Consider the following 20,682-nt stretch of genomic DNA (forward strand, 5'->3'; position numbering starts at 1 on the left):
CATCAAACAAAATCAATATGGCGTGTGACCAACCCTGGATACAGGGTATTACCGAATACCAAGCCTGTCAACCAGTCCCATCAACAGATCATTCAAACTTTGTCAGCAAAAGAAACCCTTAACTGAATACTTCCTTTACCTGTCTCGTTTCATCAACCCCACTTTGGTTAATGATCTGTGAGTAGTTTTTCAAAGCAAAAAAGAATTTCACACCATGATGTTGTGAAAAACAACTTTCAAAAAATATTTTTCTTGAGACAAACATTAACAGATTACCAACACCACAGAGATATATTATGTCAATATCATATTATTGTGTTTTCTTTTGGTTGATAAAGTTTGTTCCACGATGGCTCTACAGGTAAGCAATTAACCTTCCACTGGTTATCAAGGAAACTTGGAAAAATGTGAGGTCAGGGTTATATGGAAGGTCAAGATCATATTCAGTATAATATGCTTAATATGACATTGATCTTCCATGTAACCCTGACCTCACATGTCTAGTCCTTCATTTCTCTTCAAGCATGTATTACTACTTCTTTAATTCTAACAGACACTCTCATCAAAATTATGTCTCCAATCCATTTACTTAGTAGTTTAATGCAGGCCGACCAGGTCTTTGAAAATGAAAAAAAAACATCCAGTACAAACTGTAAATATTTGCAGCAAAAGGAAACAGGTGCATTACTTATTCATTGAATGCAATATGTCCTCAACACTTTCAGGGACTGCAATTACTGTGCATTAAATCAGACAGAACAATCAATGTCCATACATTTGTTATGTCTGTGCAATGATAGTCAATTAAGTTAAGCAGAATATGGCATAAAGCTTCATAATTCATCAAGAACCGATATGGATGTCCCTTTCAATAATTAATTTTTTATCTTTATAATGAAGATGATCAATGTATTGTCCTTAATGCTTATCTGCCATTTGACTATCTTTTTGTAGGTAGATTTTGGATTTGTGCCACAGAGTTGGGACAGACACATATTTAACAATCAGGCAAGCCCAGATTTCCACACAATAGTACCTATATAAATCATCTGTTGATAATACCCTAATCTTTTAATATCGATGACCCAAACCCACAATAGGCTTTTTACATCTTCACTAAAAGGATGTCAAAATAACAGGGCATCTCAAGAATGTATATACTTTACAAATATATATATTTTAACTGTCAAAAGGAGTTGCTCATTCTGCTTACGGAATACAAGGATATTATTAAAACAACCATTTGGCAGATTAATTTTATAGATATAGTAGACACTCCCAAGGTACGTGTGTATCTTGTAAAACAAAAACAGTAAACACTACCAACAGTAAAATGTTTATTATTTTACAGAGTACAAATACAGACTATAATATATAGAATATATACATGATAACAAGTTTCGAGATTAAAAAATCAACATTTCAAGATAATGCAGCTAATATTTTACACAAATTTTCATACAGGAAAGTTAATTAAGAGAGTGAAAATAATAGAATGAATAAAATAACAAGAGGCCCATGGGCCACATCGCTCACCTGAGAAGCTTTGTCCATTCTGTTCTTTACCAGATTTCCCCCTTGTAATACATTATGTATCCCCACCCTACCCCACTGATCATAATTAAGACATTTTGAAATCAACTACCCCAGGATCCTTCCATGTGCAAATAAGTTTCAGCTTTTCTGGCCCAGTGGTTCTTGAGAAGAAGGTTTTCAAAGATTTTTCCTATATATTTTTATGTAAAACTTTGGTCCCCCCATTTGGCTCCACCCTTCCCCTGGGGGTCATGATTTGAACAATTTAAAATCTACATTACCCAAGAATGCTTCCACATAAGTTTCAACTTTTCTGGCCCGGTGGTTCTTGAGAAGAAGTTTTTCAAAGATTTTTCCAATATATTTCTATGTAAAACTTTGATTACCAATTGTGGCCCCACCCTTCCCCCGGGGGTCATGATTTAATTTAGAATCTACACTATACCAGGATGCTTCCACATAAGTTTCAGCTTTTCTGGCCCAGTGGTTCTTGAGAAGAAGATTTTCAAAGATTTTTCTTATATATTTCTATGTAAAACTTTGATTCCCCATTGTGGCCTCGCTCTTTCCCCGGGGGTCATGATTTGAACAATTTAAAATCTACACTACCCAAGAATGCTTCCACATAAGTTTCAACTTTTCTGGCCCAGTAGTTCTTGAGAAGAAGATTTTCCAAGATTTTTCCTATATATTTCTATGTAAAACTTTGATTCCCCATTGTGGCCCCACCCTTCCCCCGGGGGTCATGATTTTTACAATTTAGAATCTACACTATCCCAGCATGCTTCCACATAAGTTTCAGCTTTTCTGGCCCGGTGGTTCTTGAGAAGAAGATTTTCTAAGATTTTTCCTATATATTTCTGTGTAAAACTTTGATTCCCCATTGTGGCCCCGCCCTTCCCCCGGGGGTCATGATTTGAACAATTTAATATCTAAACTACCCTAGGATGCTTTCACATAAGTTTCAGCTTTCCTGGCCCACTGGTTCTTGAGAAGAAGATTTTTCCTATATATTTCTATGTAAAACTTTGATTCCCCATTGTGGACCCGCCCTTCCCCCGGGGGTCATGATCTGAACAATTTAATATCTACACTACCCTAGGATGCTTTCACATAAGTTTCAGCTTTTCTGGCCCAGTAGTTCTTGAGAAGAAGATTTTCCAAGATTTTTCCTATATATTTCTATATAAAATTTGATTCCCCATTGTGGCCCCGCCCTTCCCCCGGGGGTCATGATCTGAACAATTTAATATCTACACTACCCTAGGATGCTTTCACATAAGTTTCAGCTTTTCTGGCCCAGTGGTTCTTGAGAAGAAGATTTTTTAATGACCCCACCCTATTTTTCTCTTTTCTTGATTATCTCCCCTTGCGAGGGGATATGTCCCTTCATTTTAACAATTTAAATTCCTCTTCACCCAAGAATGCTTTGTACCAAGTTTGGTCAAAATTGGCCCAGTGGTTCTTGAGAAGAAGTCGAAAATGTGAAAAGTTTACAGACGGACAGACGGACAGACAGACAGACGGACGGACGACGGACAAAATGTGATCAGAAAAGCTCACTTGAGCCTTCGGCTCAGGTGAGCTAAAAATGTTATAAAAGAAATCATTGGATAGATTTCTTGATATACGGTATATGAATCCTTGGGTGGTTCATGCAATTTGTCTTATAATTGACTGTCAAATTTATATTATATAAAAAAAAAAACCTGTTGGATTACCAATATCACTAATAAATTGTATGAAGTATGTTTTTTAAATTATTTAAATTGGTTACAAAGCAATACGTTTTAATCAAATCAGATCAATTTTTTGCAATATTAAATGTTGCTTGAGATTTTTTTGCACAATAAAGATCTATATGCACTGAAGTAATATTGTAAGAAATACAAGATTTTATCAGCATAACTTCAAAATACATTGAAGAATGATTTTCTGTATTATTAAAGTCCCTTTTCATTCTAGAAGATGATGCAAAATAATCCTTATAAAACATTTTTTTTTTTTAAAAGATAAGTACTGTTTATATACTCAATTATCTTGTTTTAGCTAGCTTTATAAGAACATTTCAATTCTTTGTTTAAAATATTGAAAACATGCATGTACAATTGTTTATTTCAAAATTCGAAAGAAAAGAAAAATAAACTAAATGTCGTGTCCATATTCTGGTCTGCATGATCTTTGAACTTCAGTATGAAAATACAATCCTACGCTATTAATTCTACATAATAGAAGAGTGAGTGTAGAATGAAAGAATATTTGTAGAACATTAAAAGGATAAAAATATTGTTCAAAAGATGTCTTCATTTCATGTATAATTGATTATAAATTTCATGTACAAGGTTTTCTATACAAGCAATAAAACTCCCAAAGCACGCACATTGAAATGTCATCCCTGTTCATTAGTATTTCCTCTGTAAAGAAAAAAATAAGTTCAGAGGAAAAAAAACCATCAAGAACATCAAGAACCGAAATAATTATAGACGTATCCGCAATCAAGGGCAAAATATAGTACTGTAAGAACTTAAAAAAAACAGTATAAATGGTACTTTGGATAAATAGGATTGACGCAAAAATCAAAATAAATTTTCATCATCAAGATTGAAATCAGTAAAATTTATTTTTAATTTTTACCTATCGGGGTATTTTTAATCAAGAGATAATATTTTTTTTCATCTAATTTAAGCCTGATTTGAGAGATGTATGAATATTTTAAATGTCTTCTTGAGAAGATTTACAACTTAATTTCATGTCTAATACCAATAGAACTAATAGAACACCTAATGCACATACTTTTAGTTATACATTTAAGAAATATAAAGCTCTTGTGCATTTAGTATGGACAGACTGCTTTAAATTTAAATCACTTCATAAAAAGCAAAGTCCTCTTTTCTAAAAACAGAGTAATTTATGTCCCTCTATCAATCGCCATTCACGTAATCATACAGGAAGATTCCCGCTTGTCACGAAAAAAAAATCACGAAAGAACTGCGATATTTCAAAATTTCACCTTGACAAGCAGGAACTGTGGGGAGTTACATTTATACATGTATATATCTGAAGTCAAAAACCTGATTATTGTCAGCCATAGTTCACATAAGTGTTATGTATTGATCATAGAAATGCCTGTACATACACAAAGCAAACAACGTTCCTGTCTTGAACAAACAGAAATCAATTCCTCAATTTGTTGGCAAATACAGGCAGACAAACCAACATTCTTGAAAAATAAATAAACATTTCATTCACTAAGTCGTATACAAAGAAAGGAAATTATCGTCAATTCTTCTTCCACAAAAACTTAACAATTGAATAAATCTCCTTACATACTAGTCTTGAATACTTATTATGAAAGTAGTTACATTCATTCCAGTATAAAAATCGATGGCAAATAATTATTCTCTATTCTATAATTAAAATTATTGTATATTTATTATTTTCTTCATGATAACTTGATTAACATTACTTGATTAGGCTAAGCAATATTTGCAATATAAAACAGAATGGATGTATTTATCTACAAAATTAGTCCCATATTAGTGTATGATTTGTTACCACTGGCATAACAGAGGCCTTTTTTTTAAAGAAGTTTCATTATATGCTGCACTAATAAATATATCACTTATGTAATAAACATAGCATAAGTCTTCATAAAAACATTTTCAAGCCACAACTGCATCGTTATGCAACCATCACCTGATGCTGGAAGGCAGGTCCAACTTTGGCATCATCAATCCAGACGTGGGGACTTGGGCTATACTTAGCTTTGTAGGCAGGAGTGAGAGCATTCAGTCGGTTTACAATCTGATCTAGCTCCTGGGCGTTTACTCTCCTCTTCAGGAGGGCAGCTTGTTTGGCCCTCAGCCCTGGGACCACTGGGTTGGTCTTGGTGACGGGAGGGGGTTTGTATTCTACAGGCACCTTATCGGCTATATCCACCCCTCCCCTGCTGGCCACAGTGGGTTTGGTAAGCCTATTTATAATGCTATCGAATTCCTCTCCGTTAACTTTTTTATCACCGTACACAAAGTCAGTGTATTTCCTCTGCTTCCCGGCTCCTCCTGTGCTGGCTACAGTGGGCCTTGTGACCCGATGCACAATAAAATCTAGATCCGCCTCCGATACAGTTCTAGATCCATACACATAATCTTTGTTTTCATATTTTTCGGCAATATCCACACCCCCTCTGCTGGCAACAGTGGGCCTTGTCACTCTACTTACAATGCGATCAATGTCCTCAGTGGAAATTTTGGAATGATTCCTCTTGCCTTCATTTTTCTGCCTATTCCCTTCCCTCACAATGGGTAAGGAGTGCCCAGAATATTTACTTTTAGCCGAGGGAGATGCTCTACGTCTTCCACTGCCAGGAGGGGCGCTTTTGATGCTGGAGACCGGCCGGGGATAATCCATGAAGGCTTTGTCTTCTGCTGCCCAAGCCCCCTCGTCGTGTTTCCTACTGCAGGGTCGTGGTACAGGTGAGGCCAGGCGGTAACAAAGATGATCCAGGTACTCCGGTTCTACGGAATGCCAGGGTCCAATGGTGCGGAAGTTATCCAGCTTAGCTCCCAGGATATACAGCTTCTGTGCTTCTTGGTATTGGTGTTCTGACAATGAGACACCTACGGACGGTAAACCTCCGTTGTTTGGATCTATAGTTTGCCGCATTGCTGAATGGCGTGAGAAAAATATCAGATGTTAAAGGAAAATTGACACTCACACTCCCTTTCAAATGGGAAAAGAAAGTTCCATAAAGTTTCCTTTTTTAAAGATGAAAGTAATTTTCACCTTAACAACATGTCTGTCAAGTTCTAGAATTATCTCCAGAATTTATTTCAATTTTTTTTTCAAAATTTGTGAAAAATAGATCCTCCAAACAAATGAACTGTGCCTTAGGAACATATAGTGTGTGTATTAAAACAATCCGTCACAATTCTTCAAAATATTTTCTTAAGATGCAGATTAATTAAAATATCTAATTAGTTAATCACATGCTGCACGATAGATTAGATCTAAATCAAACTGTGGGCACACGCGTTTTAAATATCTTGCCATTTGATGGACTGTTCCAAATGAATAGTGGAATGAATGGCCTCGGAACTCCCGCTAATCCCTCCTATTAAATTTCTGTGTACAGCACGGAGTAAGTCAAAGCTGAGATTAAAGAAGCTCTATATCCCAAAACCACAAATCAAGATGTTTTCCAAAAGTTTCTAAAGAGCAAATTGACCAAAATAAGTTTAACAAATCCCACCTTTTTGGCTGAAAAATCCCTTCATTCACAAAAAGTTGAAAGAAATGTCAACTGCCGCTTTTAGCAAATGGCATATGTATCCCAGGTAAATTTTAATAATTTGCCCTTTTCTATTAAAGGATGATAAATAATAACTTTTCTTCAGTGTGGTAGGTCCATTCACAATATCAGTGAAAACTGTGGCCCCTATTCTTTTTCCCAGCAGGGGCACCTATTCTGAGCCTTCAACAAATAACTTTAAAGTTTTAAATGTAACAACAGGTTTTTCAGAACAATTCAAAGTTATGCCGTGTTTCATCACATTCAAACAACTTTCATTTTATTGTAATCTTAAAATGGTTCCATGGGTAGTTTGTGCACCCCACTGTAGGAATTTCAAACAAAAATTAAGAAATATATGTCCACGATTTTTTTCAAAGTTCATGAATTGTTCTGACACACAAGAATATCAATCAAGAATTTCAAGGAACATTTACATTAAACTCCATTTGATTCTATGCAACACAAATTTCTACATAATATGAGGATCATATGAATTTCCTTTCAATTATCCACTAATTCATAAATAGTATTAAAATGGAAAGTTTAATGATACACATAATCCTTGCATTCATAAAGAGTCACTTCATTTTCTGATCAGTCAAGTGAAAGTTTTATCCGTAAAAAGAACTCTCATAGAATCACACACAGACTTGAAATCTTCTTTAAGACTTCTTCAAATATTTACTCTTGCAGGTGCTTTATGGCATTCTAATCATTCAAAAGCGATTTCAATAACCTGCCAGATATGGAGACAACATGCTTCTCATAGCTGCACTTTGATTTTGGTTACAATAATAAATATAGACAGTTTTTACCAAAGGCGACTACAGGGACACTAACAGATGACCGAATGAGGAATAATGGAAAAATTTAAAACTCCATTTACATGAAAACTTTTATAATGACTTTAGATTAGTAACATGATAGATTGAACTAAGGATCACTGATTTATTCTACAGATACGGTACCGTTAAGTCAGAAAGCACATAATCTACTTGTTTTATTAAAAACCTTTGCAAAGAATTTCTTCAGGTTAATTTTGTACAGACATTCTCATTAATAGGTAATTCCTTTAAAACCTGCTAGAGTCTTTCTAAATAAGAGACTGTTATGTTAATTTTCGTAAAACCTAAGAGGAATGTACTTTTAATGTTCCATAAGATTGTGTTTGGGCAAGTAATTGCCATATCATCATTAAGTTACATGTGAATGCATGATTAAGAACTTCTGTAAGACAGAATGCACAAAAATCTGCATGGTAGACAGAATTAAAAATTTATCATTTGGCACTTTTAGAATAGATTTCTTTATTTCAAATTTACAGCTTTCAACTCTGTCTGTCTTGGGTTAAGTACTATTTTATAACTGTACAAGTTAAGTCAGAATACATTATTGACAAATACATATATCCCCAAATAATGAACACCTTATACAAATCCCAATACAACGAACACCTTGTAATTCCAGATTTATCTCAGAAAAAGGGCATGAAAGGACGAGAAAGTCTTCAAACAAGACATATACTGGTATATAAAGAGGCAAACCTGTAATTAAGGGGGGTGTTTTATTACAATTTGATTCATGGCTACAATATTTCAGGCATTCAAGTACAGAAAAAAGAATTGATTTCGACATTAGGGAGTGATAGACTCTAAATTTACCAGAATTGTACCCAAGGAACTACACGTCTTTCGACTACAATATCACAGGTGTTCAAAATTGACACTAAACATTTATTTAGATAAAAATTTTAGTCTCCATGAGGTGTTTGGGTAACAACAAATTTAAATTCTTTGCTCTTTCAGACATTCATCAAATCTATATGTACAATGAATAGGCAAATTAATTAAAGCTCTCTTTTCACACTGTAGATCTTCGCACTGATTTCAGTTAGTGTTTCTTTTATGACCAAACATATCTTAATTTGTGTATTTGAAATAGAAACTTAACTAGCGAAACCCATTACCATATTAGTAGTCTAATGTGAAAAGAATTGTTGTTAATTTTATCTGACCACTCCAAAGATCCTTCACAAAAAAAGGCTTTAAATGTGTTTAACTTAAACTACCCAAGTATTTGCCTTCTTGGTGTTGCCTATTCATGAACTGTGGACTTGGTTAAAGTATGAAAAGAAAACTGAACTTCAAAGAACTTTTCCTGTATTCACTGTATCAGTGCGAAGTTAAGCAAGAGGCCCATTGGTCACAACATTCACCTGAGTAACATTGATCATCTTACTTTTCAAGTTTGAAAAGACTTGAATCTGCACTACTTGAGGATGATTGCACTCTAACATCACTTATCATGGCCTAGCTGTTCTTGAAAAGATTGTAAAACATTTTTCTTAAACAAATCCCACATAAAAATTTGATTCCATACACTACAAGGGAACCATAATATGAAAAAAACAAGATGTGTTTGTGAAACACTGGGATCTTTCAATCCTGGGGCATAAAAGTGAATCATCTAAGTATGTCAGGAAGCTTCCATATAGTTTTCATAATACATACTCCTATGACCTATAAATTCTAAAGAAAATTGTTTAATGAACCAAACAAATATTCACTGACATGTTTGACCTCTTGACCTTGGAGTGTGAATCAATTTTGCAAGAATTTACCCAACTTTAATCTTGGTCATACCTTTTGAACAGTTGGTGCTATGGCTTTCATACTTCACATGTGTATTCATTGTGATAAGACCTTTCCATAGATATATAAATATTTTTTACCTTTTGACCTTGAACTTTGAGTTTGACTAACACTAACCTTGAACTTTTGAACAGTTATTACTGGGGCTTTCATATTTCACAGGTGTATTCCATGTGAAAAGGCCTTTCTTTGGTTACCAAGAATTATGATCTTTTGACCATGACCTAGTACTCTGACCTACTTTTGTAAAACATTAACCTTGGCCATAAATTTTGAATAGTTGTTGCTACATGTAGGGCTTTAATATTTCACATGTATATTTCTTATAACAAAGCTTTCCCCTGGGTATGTTTAATTTGACTTTTGACCTTGGAGTTAGCCCCACATTAAAAAAAAAACTTTTAACTTGACCGTAACTTTTTAATGGGATTTCATATTTCACAGGTATATTCATTGAGAAAAAATCCTTTCTTTAAGTATGAACATTTTTCATCTCTTTTCCTTTGGGTTTGGCTTGCATTTGAGAAACTTCAATCTTTGCTGAAAGCTGTCATACGAGGACATCAGTGTTTCAAACACACATCTTGTTTTCAAATTTGTTAGAAATGCTTAAAATATTTGTCATTTGTTGCCATATTCAGGCCTGTCTAAAATCCATACATATTATGTTTTTGTGGACAGTAGTCAGGTTAGATATCGGAAACTAAAATTCATTTCAACTGAGGCAGAAACCTAAATAATAATTTCCTGTTCAGTTGCATACAAATCAATATTTCATACCATCAAAGCAAAACATCATTTAAAAATACAAGTTAGCAGGGTGAGAAATAGAGAAAACAATTTTACAATCACTGAATAATTTTTCTAAAGTAATCTTGCAAAATCAATAAATTCCAATATTATAATAGATTTTCTCGCCGATTTGATTCCTGATTCCCTTAACAAAAAAGCTTGTGAACTCTGGACAGAGAAAATCCTATTTAATAATAACTCATTTATAACCTCATCCATAGCAAAAACAAACTGAGGGGGCTAATCCATATCTAATCCCTCTTAAACTTCTCCGACATTGTTCGGAATCAAAACTAGAGAAAATTTAATATTTCTTTTATTTATGTTACATTCTTCTCCCCAAAGAGCAGATGTTAATTGCAATTATTCAACCCAGCAACTCCCTATTGTCATATTTTCTCTAATAATAATTTCATTTTTGCTTGTCATGGCATAACACTGCTGCAAAAACATTCAACTTAAATATACAAAATGGTCAATCTTCTTACTTTTGCTATTTTGTCCCCTCCGATAATTTTTCTAAATGTTATATAATAACTGAGATAAATTTACATAAAATTTAAAATATTTTGAAAGGCATGAATTCCAACAATAATTGTGCTTGATAACAAGAACCAAAATTTGAAACAATTCTGCAAAAATGTTATTTCCAAATAAATATCAGAATATGGGTAATATATTGTACATGCAGAAAAAAAATGCATTACATTAATTAAGTTATTTGTATGTTGGAAAATATTTGCTTAATGAAAAATTTCTTCCAATTTATGTAGGTAAACTGTGGTATATAATTTTCTACATTTACAAGTCTAACATAGATGAAAAATTTATATGAATTCTAATTTTTTTAATAACATCAGTTCATTAACTACTTTCTGTACAACGTATTTGAACTTTTAAGTGGTCATTAAGCAATTTTAAAATGGTGTGTTAATCTACTCTTGAGACTTATGTCATTTTTAAGGTTTTGACCTGAAATAATTTACACGTTACACAATAGGACTTTTGAAATAGTCGTAATAAGTACACATTAATCATTATAGTACATCAATAATAACAACACTTATATGTAAGTTTTTCAAAATTAAGCAGTGATATATTATCCTATTGTGTTAATCCGTTAATGATCGATAGGTATTTCATAACTTACTAATGAGATTATATCAAAGTTGTTCAAAGGGGGGTAACTCTGGTTTCACAAAACATTGGTAATTGTTAAAATCAAATTTCTCTAGACACAGAGGAAAACAAATGTTCAAACCCAGGCCTTTTGTATCTTACATTGTGTCCTGTGAGTCAAGTAATAATTTAGTATACTGGTATTGATAAATCCCTATCGACGGCAAATATTATATGGATTTAAAAGAAATGTCATGTTCATGTAAATTAAATGTGTTTTTAATAGAATTAAATGCACTGCAAACTCTAATGGAAATCACTCTCCAAATACATTTAATTAAATGAATTCTAGATATGATATTCTAGATCTATATGATATGATATTGTAACGAAACCGAGGGTATCGTGTTATAATTAACTCGTGGGCCGCTATTGGTTTTCTGGTCACTTGGTCGAGATTTGATGGTTCCGTTGGTCACAGTTTATATAATGGTTAATGACCAACTTTTGGTCACTTATTTGGTTGACGTAATGACCAACTTTTGGTCACTTCTTTGGTTGACGTAATGACCAACTTTTGGTCACTTCTTTGGTTGACGTAATGACCAATTTTTGGTCACTTTAAATAATGTTTGTTAGGAATAACACTTGTTAAAAGTTTATAACATTTATTAGGACGATCAAATGGTTCACTTATAAACACACAGAATGGTACACTGTAACTTGGTTGGTACAACGTTATTTGGTTAACAAAAAGGTGACCAACCGATGGTCAATCCAGGACGTTCCTAAAAACTTGGTTCCCTTTAATGGTTTCGTATACATAGACTTGGTACCGTCTTATAACCGAAGTATACGGAGTCGTTCCCCAAAGTGACTTAGGTCACTTTCCCTTACCAGGGAAGGCTGTGTGCTCCGAGTCGCTCCCCACAGCCGACTGAAGTCTAAACTCAAAACAGCTGGTTTATATAGACAAAAGTTGTTATGATGACGTAAGAGACAATCAGATACCTATTACGTCACAATCAATGCAATCAGTAAGATAGCGGGTTTTGACCAACAAAATTACCTACTAAATTAATAACGTTGTACCCATATAAAACATTCAAAATACACCACTTTGTCATTAAATCATACATAATAAATTAATAAAGTCATTAAATCAATTATTGTTCATTTCTTTCGTTGTCTGTTCATTGACAATTATTTACGGAGTTTATAAACATCGGGTTCAATGTCCATTTATTCCGAACTTGTAAACAAGAGTTAACCCGAATTTCACAGGTACACTTCGTGAAACGTAACATTACCCCCTTCTTAAGTCGAAACGTCCTCGTTTCGGGGTATTTACCCTTGCAGAAATAAATCCTGGAGGGTCAAGAGAAGTCAGGATATCCTGGGATTTTCCTGAGATATCCTGACATGTCCTGCTCTCCAAAATTTTTGCTCCTGACAATTATCAAATCCTGAGATGTCCTGATATCAGGTTCAGGATTTTATCAGGACATGTCAGGACTTTATGTGAACGCTTCACCACAACAGGATCTTCCCAGGATTTTTCAGGACTTTTACAAGAGATCAAGTCCTGACACAAGGAAATCTCAGGAATTTTGATATTTTCTGAACTAAAACAAACTGAATCAAATAAGTCCTAGTATATCTTGAGATCAGGACTGTTCAATTCAAAGTCCTAGAATATCCTGAAGTCAAGACTCAATATCTCTATGTGGTCCCTTCATTACAATTGCCCATGTATTAAGTGTTAATTCTTTCTGATGATAGCATCACGAATGATTGGGGGCCAGGCAGGAGTGTCTCTAATTTATTGACCTTCTAATCTTCATCCCATCAATTTGCAAATGCTTTCCTCAACCTAAACAACCTGTTGTGTCCCCCACAGTTACTTAAACTAGGGCAGTATCCAATGAGGAGAGCCAGTCAGCATTTGTGCGCCTTCCCAGACCAGTTCAAAATTTCAATGCAAACCGAAATGTTTGTGAGGAACAATTGAAAGTATTTATAGACAGTAAAGAAGTGAAATATGCTTTGGGAAATACAATGTCATCACCATATTGAACTAGATGTCAACATCTAAATGTTAATTGTGTCTATGTCCATGAGATGAGGAAATATTGAAGATACGAATGACTTGGATGTAGTGAGAGGAAAATTTCAAAGATTTGCTGGTGGTACTCAAGAATGTTAAGAAAACGGTAAGTGCATGGGCTTAAATTTGTATTTCCATTCCTCGTTTCATATTACTCTGATTATATAGCATAGTATCTTAACCTCTGTGTTAATTATAAATTAGTACTTAATTTAGAAATAAGTACAGTATGTAATATCAGTAAATACAATACATGTGTAAAATAAATGTACATGAATTACATCATGACATCATTATTGTTTTATATATAGTTTTTAATATATGATCAAACATTTTCCTAAACAATTCTTGCAAATTCTCTGTAGTTTCTTTTAAGAACTATATATAAACATGGTCAAATGTACATCATTAAAGTACACAGCTCACTGCAGTACTATTTTATATGTTATCTTTATTTCTATCAGTGTAATTTGCTAGTTTAATATTGATGCATATGATTTTTTTTATTGACTGGTCTCTCATGACTAACTGAACTATGAAAAATATTCTATCTTTTTTTTTTAGGATTTTGACCATTAATATAAACATTATTGTGATTGTTTCAGAATAATAAAGTAACTTAATTAATTTACGTTACAGGCCTAATAACAGAATGCAGCCCTGGAGTAAGTGTTATCACCATCCTTGCATCATAAAAGACTTTTTCAGTTTCAAAGAAAAAATTGATTAAAGAATAATTTGCATAATTAATAATTCTTTTGTCTTCTTAGTGTACAGAGAGACATTGTCCATATTTGAATGAATTGATGAAGTGACAAAATCTCAGAGGTCATAATGACAATAAGGGGATTGTTAATCTCAGGAATATCTCAAGATATCCCAGGATTTTTACACTACAAAGTCAAATTCCTGAGGCCAGGATGATGACAGGATTGTATTCCCAGGAAATCTCAAGACATCCCAGGATTTTTGTACTACCATGAAACATGTGCAATATTCCTGAGGTCAGGATAATTGTGGCCCCAGGAATTCTCAAGACATCTCAGGATATTTTGCTTTACCAGGATGTCCTGTGAAATCCTGAGAAATCCTTGTTCCAATACCATCCTGACAATTCCTGAGGTCAGGTACCAGGATAATCCTGAGATTTCCTGGGATTTTTAACCAAGATATCTTGAGAAAATCTCAGGAAATCTTGGGATATCCTGGTCAATTTTCACATGGGTAATCAATGACTTATTCAAGTCCACTGGTAATGTCTTTTGAGATACGCGTTACACGGATATAATGTCATCTGCTTCACCACAAAACAGCTTCATCTGGTCATGATTCACATATTTTGGTTTCTCGGCTGTAGACTTTCTCACTTTGAATACCGAATCGGACACGGCACTTAACACTGTGTAAGGTCCATTCCAATGAACCTTAAGTTTAGGACATCTTCCTTTGGTCCTTGCCTTTGATGTGATCGACACATACTGCCCTGGGGTGTACTGAATCTGATTAGACTTGGTGCCATACTTTCGTTTCTGGTTCTCGGTTGCTTCTATCCATCGGGTGCAATAATCTGAACTGGTAACAACGTCCTTGTTACCCTTCTTGGTCCGTTGTTAAGGACCAAGGATGTCGTTGGCCACTTGTTCCAGTGGTTCCCTAGCTAAACATTGACCCGGTTTTCCTCCGACTTCCCTTGGTTGATTCTTCTTTGAGTCACCAACGGTACAGTGTCTGATATGTTTCTCAGCGTCGTTTGTCTCCTTCTCGTCACCAGGTTCACATAGTTGTCGGTCATCATTATCATGGTGTAAAGCTTCTTGTACGCAAATTTTGAACACAGGATTGTGTTCACTCTTAAGGTCACATGGTAATTTATTCTTTCCCAATGTAAGAGTTCCTTCACCCAAATTCAATTGACAATTATGCTGTTTCAGAAAATCAAGACCTAAAATCATATCTGACTCAACGTCAGCGACGATCACTTTATGTTCGGTAACTTCCTCATCGATACAAATTTGAAGTTCAGTCTGACCTTCTGGTACAACTAAATCACCGTTGGCCATTTGTAAGTTACTACAGTTTGGAAATAATTTAGGTCTCACACATCTTTCTATCTCGTAATATTTCTTTGGGTGGATAACTGTTATAACTGAACCCGTGTCAATGACACAATTAATTTTCACATCATTAACAAGCACATCAATTGTTAATAAGTTGGTACTGCGTGTATTTGAGTTCTTTATTCCAAAAACATGTGGCCTTTTCTGTTTTATAGCTGACGTTCGGCCGCCGACGTCAACTACTGTCCGTTTCCCTGGTTCTCAGGTTCTCTGGTCGTCACGTCTTTTACGTCTTCCGGTTTTCTTTGGTTTCTGTAGCTTTCATTTTTGAGATGTCGTTGCAGTAATCTGCATTCTCTTTTGATGTGACCATCTTTCTTACAGTAGAAACAGGGACTTTTCTTGTAAAACTTCTTTTCTGTGTTTTGGTTGATCATGGCTACTAGGTCTGTTTCGTAATTATTTCTGTCGGTATGCGCTGGTTCCTCTGTCTGCATACGCACTGCAACTTTATTTCGTCTCCCCCGTGCTTGTTGAAAGGCCTCATACTCCAATGCCAGTCGCACTGCGTCTTCTAGGTCTGTAGGTTTTCCTTGAAACATTGCCCATTCCATTTCTTGGTCATTTAAACTTCCGATGAACGAATCTTTGGTTATCTGGTCGCGGAAACTTAGGGGTGCGTTCTGGTATGACATCCTCGTAAGTCGCTTTATGTCTTGCATTAATTCTGTGATCGTTTCGTTTTTCTTCCGTATTCTGCTCTTTAGTTGCGTCTTATAGATTTCTGTTTGGTTTTCTGGGTCAAATCTTGCTGCTAGTGCGGTAACAAGGTGACGAAAATTATACCGATATTCTGGTTGTAGGTCACTCAAAACGCTTAGTGCTGGGCCGCGTAGACTGGTAGCTAACTCTAATGCCTTTGTTTCCTCATTCCAGTGGTTCAATTGGGCGATCATGTCGAAATGCACTATATAGTCGTTCCAGTTCATGGTACCATCGAACGTTGCTGGTTTTCTCCCTTTAGGTTCCGGGGTTCGCCTGAATCCGTGGTCATGGACTTGTCTTGTGTGACCATAATTTGGTACATCGTAATCAAAGCTGCACATGGTCGGCTGAAATTCGTTGGTCCTAGCATTGGTAGTGTAACTTCGTGGTAACGTCGGGTTTGACCAACTTGTCCTAGTATGTTCGTAATCACGAAAGTTCTCATACGCATTTTGTAGAGAAGTATTTCTGTATGGTCGATGTTCACTGTGTATTTGGTCATCTTTGGACGTAGTACTGGTACCGGATTGAACGCAATTTTGGTCTACATATTGGTTGTTAGCACTCGTTGGTCTCACTTGAGATTGTAATTGGTTCATTTGGGACTTCAAAGTTTTTAATTCTTGTAGAATTATGTGTAGACTGTCGTTGGTACATGCGTTGACTGCACTGCCATCTCCTATCTGGTCGTTGTTATTAACCCGCAAAAGAACTTCTTTGCTTGGAGTACCGTCGATAAACTGTGGTTCTTTTGGTTCTGTATTATGGTCACTTTCCTCAATCAATTTTTCGTTCCTAGACATCTTTGTAATGGTTTAGGTTCACAATTCACAGAATAGCGGATCCCACCACTGCCACCAATGTAACGAAACCGAGGGTATCGTGTTATAATTAACTCGTGGGCCGCTATTGGTTTTCTGGTCACTTGGTCGAGATTTGATGGTTCCGTTGGTCACAGTTTATATAATGGTTAATGACCAACTTTTGGTCACTTATTTGGTTGACGTAATGACCAACTTTTGGTCACTTCTTTGGTTGACGTAATGACCAACTTTTGGTCACTTCTTTGGTTGACGTAATGACCAATTTTTGGTCACTTTAAATAATGTTTGTTAGGAATAACACTTGTTAAAAGTTTATAACATTTATTAGGACGATCAAATGGTTCACTTATAAACACACAGAATGGTACACTGTAACTTGGTTGGTACAACGTTATTTGGTTAACAAAAAGGTGACCAACCGATGGTCAATCCAGGACGTTCCTAAAAACTTGGTTCCCTTTAATGGTTTCGTATACATAGACTTGGTACCGTCTTATAACCGAAGACGGAGTCGTTCCCCAAAGTGACTTAGGTCACTTTCCCTTACCAGGGAAGGCTGTGTGCTCCGAGTCGCTCCCCACAGCCGACTGAAGTCTAAACTCAAAACAGCTGGTTTATATAGACAAAAGTTGTTATGATGACGTAAGAGACAATCAGATACCTATTACGTCACAATCAATGCAATCAGTAAGATAGCGGGTTTTGACCAACAAAATTACCTACTAAATTAATAACGTTGTACCCATATAAAACATTCAAAATACACCACTTTGTCATTAAATCATACATGAAAAATTAATAAAGTCATTAAATCAATCATTGTTCATTTCTTTCGTTAACTGTTCATTGACAATTATTTACGGAGTTTATAAACATCGGGTTCAAGTTCCATATATTCCAAACTTGTAAACAAGAGTTAACCCGAATTTCACAGGTACACTTCGTGAAACGTAACAATATATATTTAATAGAATCAAAGCCAGCATGATAAGTGTCAAAGTATATAATAGCCATGAAATATGCTTTATGTCTCGCTTAAGAAAACCACTCAATTAATAACTACATGTATTGCACATGCATTTAGGACTTGTTTCCAATAGTAACATGACAGTGTTTGCCAAAATTTGTCATTAAATGATACATGTATAAGCATTTATTTCATATATTTATGTAAATCAGTTTTTACATGGTTACTCCAATTATTTGCTATACTAGGATATTTAATATGTTTTTTAAAAACATTTCAAACAAGTCTCTGAGTGTGTAAGGCTTAATATGACAGTAATAATTCAATAACAGTGAACTTTTATACCATTATTATGGAGAGAACGATCATAGGCATTTATGCCTGCTGTTCAATCCATTTCTTTATATGAATAAAATATATTTTAAACTAACTTTTATACCACAGATCAATACCTTATAATTCAACTAAGATTGTTCAGTTAACTGTAGGACTTACCTCTCTTTGTAAAACACCATTAGGACAGTCCCTCATGAAATCTCTATACCTATCAAAAGGAAAAAAGAATTATGGATACTCTATCTATAACGACATAAATACTGAACATAAACTACAGGCTGCCAGTTAGTGCCTAGATGAAAACAATCTTTGAAATATATAAAACAGTCAATCAAGAATTAAATACATAATATTGAAAAAACAAGATGTGTTTGTGATACACTGATGTCCCTGTATCGCATCTTATGGTGAGCATTGAAGTTTCTCAAATGCAAGTCAAATTTCAAAGGTCAAGGTCAAAAGGTCAAAGTTGCTGGTACCAAAAGAAAGGTCTTGTCACAAGGAATACACCTGTCAAATTTCAAAGGTCAAGGTCAAAACGTCAAAGTTGCTGGTACCAAAAGAAAGGTCTAGTCACAAGGAATACACCTGTGAAATATGAAAGCCATAGCCCCACCCAGACAAAAGTTATGAGCAATGTTAAAGTTTTTGTGGAAAAACAGTCAGACAGGCGGATTGATGAGGCAAAATCTATATATCCCTGAATCTTTGATAACATGGGCATGAAAAGGCCCAAACCTGCCCCTAGCTTATAGGGGACATGATTCAAACAAACTCGAACTTGCACTACCTGAGGATACTTTAATATATTTACATTTCCAATCAAATTTCCCTATGATTCTTTACAAAATAAAATGCAGTATATTTTCTCATGAAGTACATTAGGTATGTATCACGAATAAGCATGAATATCTCCATTGTTACGTCATAATACCGCTCTTGACGTCAAAAAGTCAAAAATATAGTGCACACTGTTTTGTTTTAAAAATGACAGTTGAACGGCGTAAATTTATGGCAAGTCATCAGGAAAATAATGTAAATATAAGAAATGAATTTAATTTTTTGAAGATTAATGAGGTATATGAACTACAACGCTTCACGCCGGCATATTTATCATGAAGCGCTAACGCGCTTCATGAAATATGCCGGCGTGAAGCGTCGTAGTTCATAACCTCATGAATCTTCAAAACTTAAATTCATTTCTTAAACACGGCGGAGAATCTACGTCATCGGACGGGATTAGGACACACAAAAATGGAGGACAAATGCCCCGCTTCGATGTAAGAAGTTGATATTTTTGCACTTATAAAGAATGAATATTAAATCAGTATCCTGCCTAAAGTATGCCAAAGAACGTCAACTACAATAGACAATGTACGTTTGCTCGTGATAGAATCTTATTGTTCCAAACACTTCGACACAGTTTGAAAACAAGTGAGAAACCAGAAGTCTCTGTCGAGACTGAAGCTCTACTGGTTTGTACTTATAGCAAAGGAAGAGGAAAGTACTTAAGCAGTTGGGAATTGAAACTTTACACTAGCAAAAAAGAGAATAATGATCCTTGAATAAGTTTCTTTATGTTCTTAGTGTAGTCTACTTGCATGCCACATTATATTATAATCAGACTAAAACTGTATTTGAAGTAGCATTTTGAGAGTAACAGAAATTGCTATCTTTATTTACCAAGGTAATAATGTTCATTGAAGTCAAAAACGGATATAAAGTATTATGTACCTTAGTGTAGTTTACTTGTGTGCCAAGTTATATTGAAATCAGACCAAAACTGTAGGAGGAGTAGCATTTTGAAAGAATTTCACAGAAATTTCTATTTTTAGTAATGACGCCTACACCATTCGTCAAAATCAAAAACCGATATACAGAATTATGTATCTTAGTGTAGTCTACTTGTGTGCCAAGTTATATTGAAATCAGATCAAAACTGTAGGAGGAGTAGCATTTTGAAAGAATTTCATAGAAATTTCTATTTTTAGTAACAACGCCAACATCGTTCGTCGAAATCAAAAACCGATACACAGAATTATGTATCTTAGTGTAGTCTACTTGTGTGCCAAGTTATATTGAAATCAGACCAAAACTGTAGGAGGAGTAGCATTTTGAAAGAATTTCACAGAAATTTCTATTTTTAGTAACAACGCCAACACCGTTCGTCGAAATCAAAAACCGATACACAGAATTATGTATCTTAGTGTAGTCTACTTGTGTGCCAAGTTATAT

The 20,682-nt window shown here is 34.8% G+C and overlaps 1 protein-coding gene across 4 annotated transcripts in view; it reads right to left on the reverse strand.

Moving 5' to 3' along the window:
- Positions 1-20,682, reverse strand: part of LOC134246022 (neuronal calcium sensor 1-like) — a 45,355-nt gene that overhangs the window by 4,039 nt on the left and 20,634 nt on the right. For all 4 annotated transcript variants that reach the window (XM_062728278.1, XM_062728277.1, XM_062728280.1 and 1 more), the window contains one exon: positions 18,607-18,655. In XM_062728278.1, the coding sequence (XP_062584262.1) occupies positions 18,607-18,655 (49 nt within the window). The remainder of the gene's footprint in view (positions 1-18,606; positions 18,656-20,682) is intronic.

Source organism: Saccostrea cucullata, unplaced genomic scaffold, assembly GCF_032062105.1.
Source record: "Saccostrea cucullata isolate Sc308-1 unplaced genomic scaffold, CSIRO_AGI_Scuc_v1 ctg342, whole genome shotgun sequence".
Classification (NCBI taxonomy): domain Eukaryota; kingdom Metazoa; phylum Mollusca; class Bivalvia; order Ostreida; family Ostreidae; genus Saccostrea; species Saccostrea cuccullata.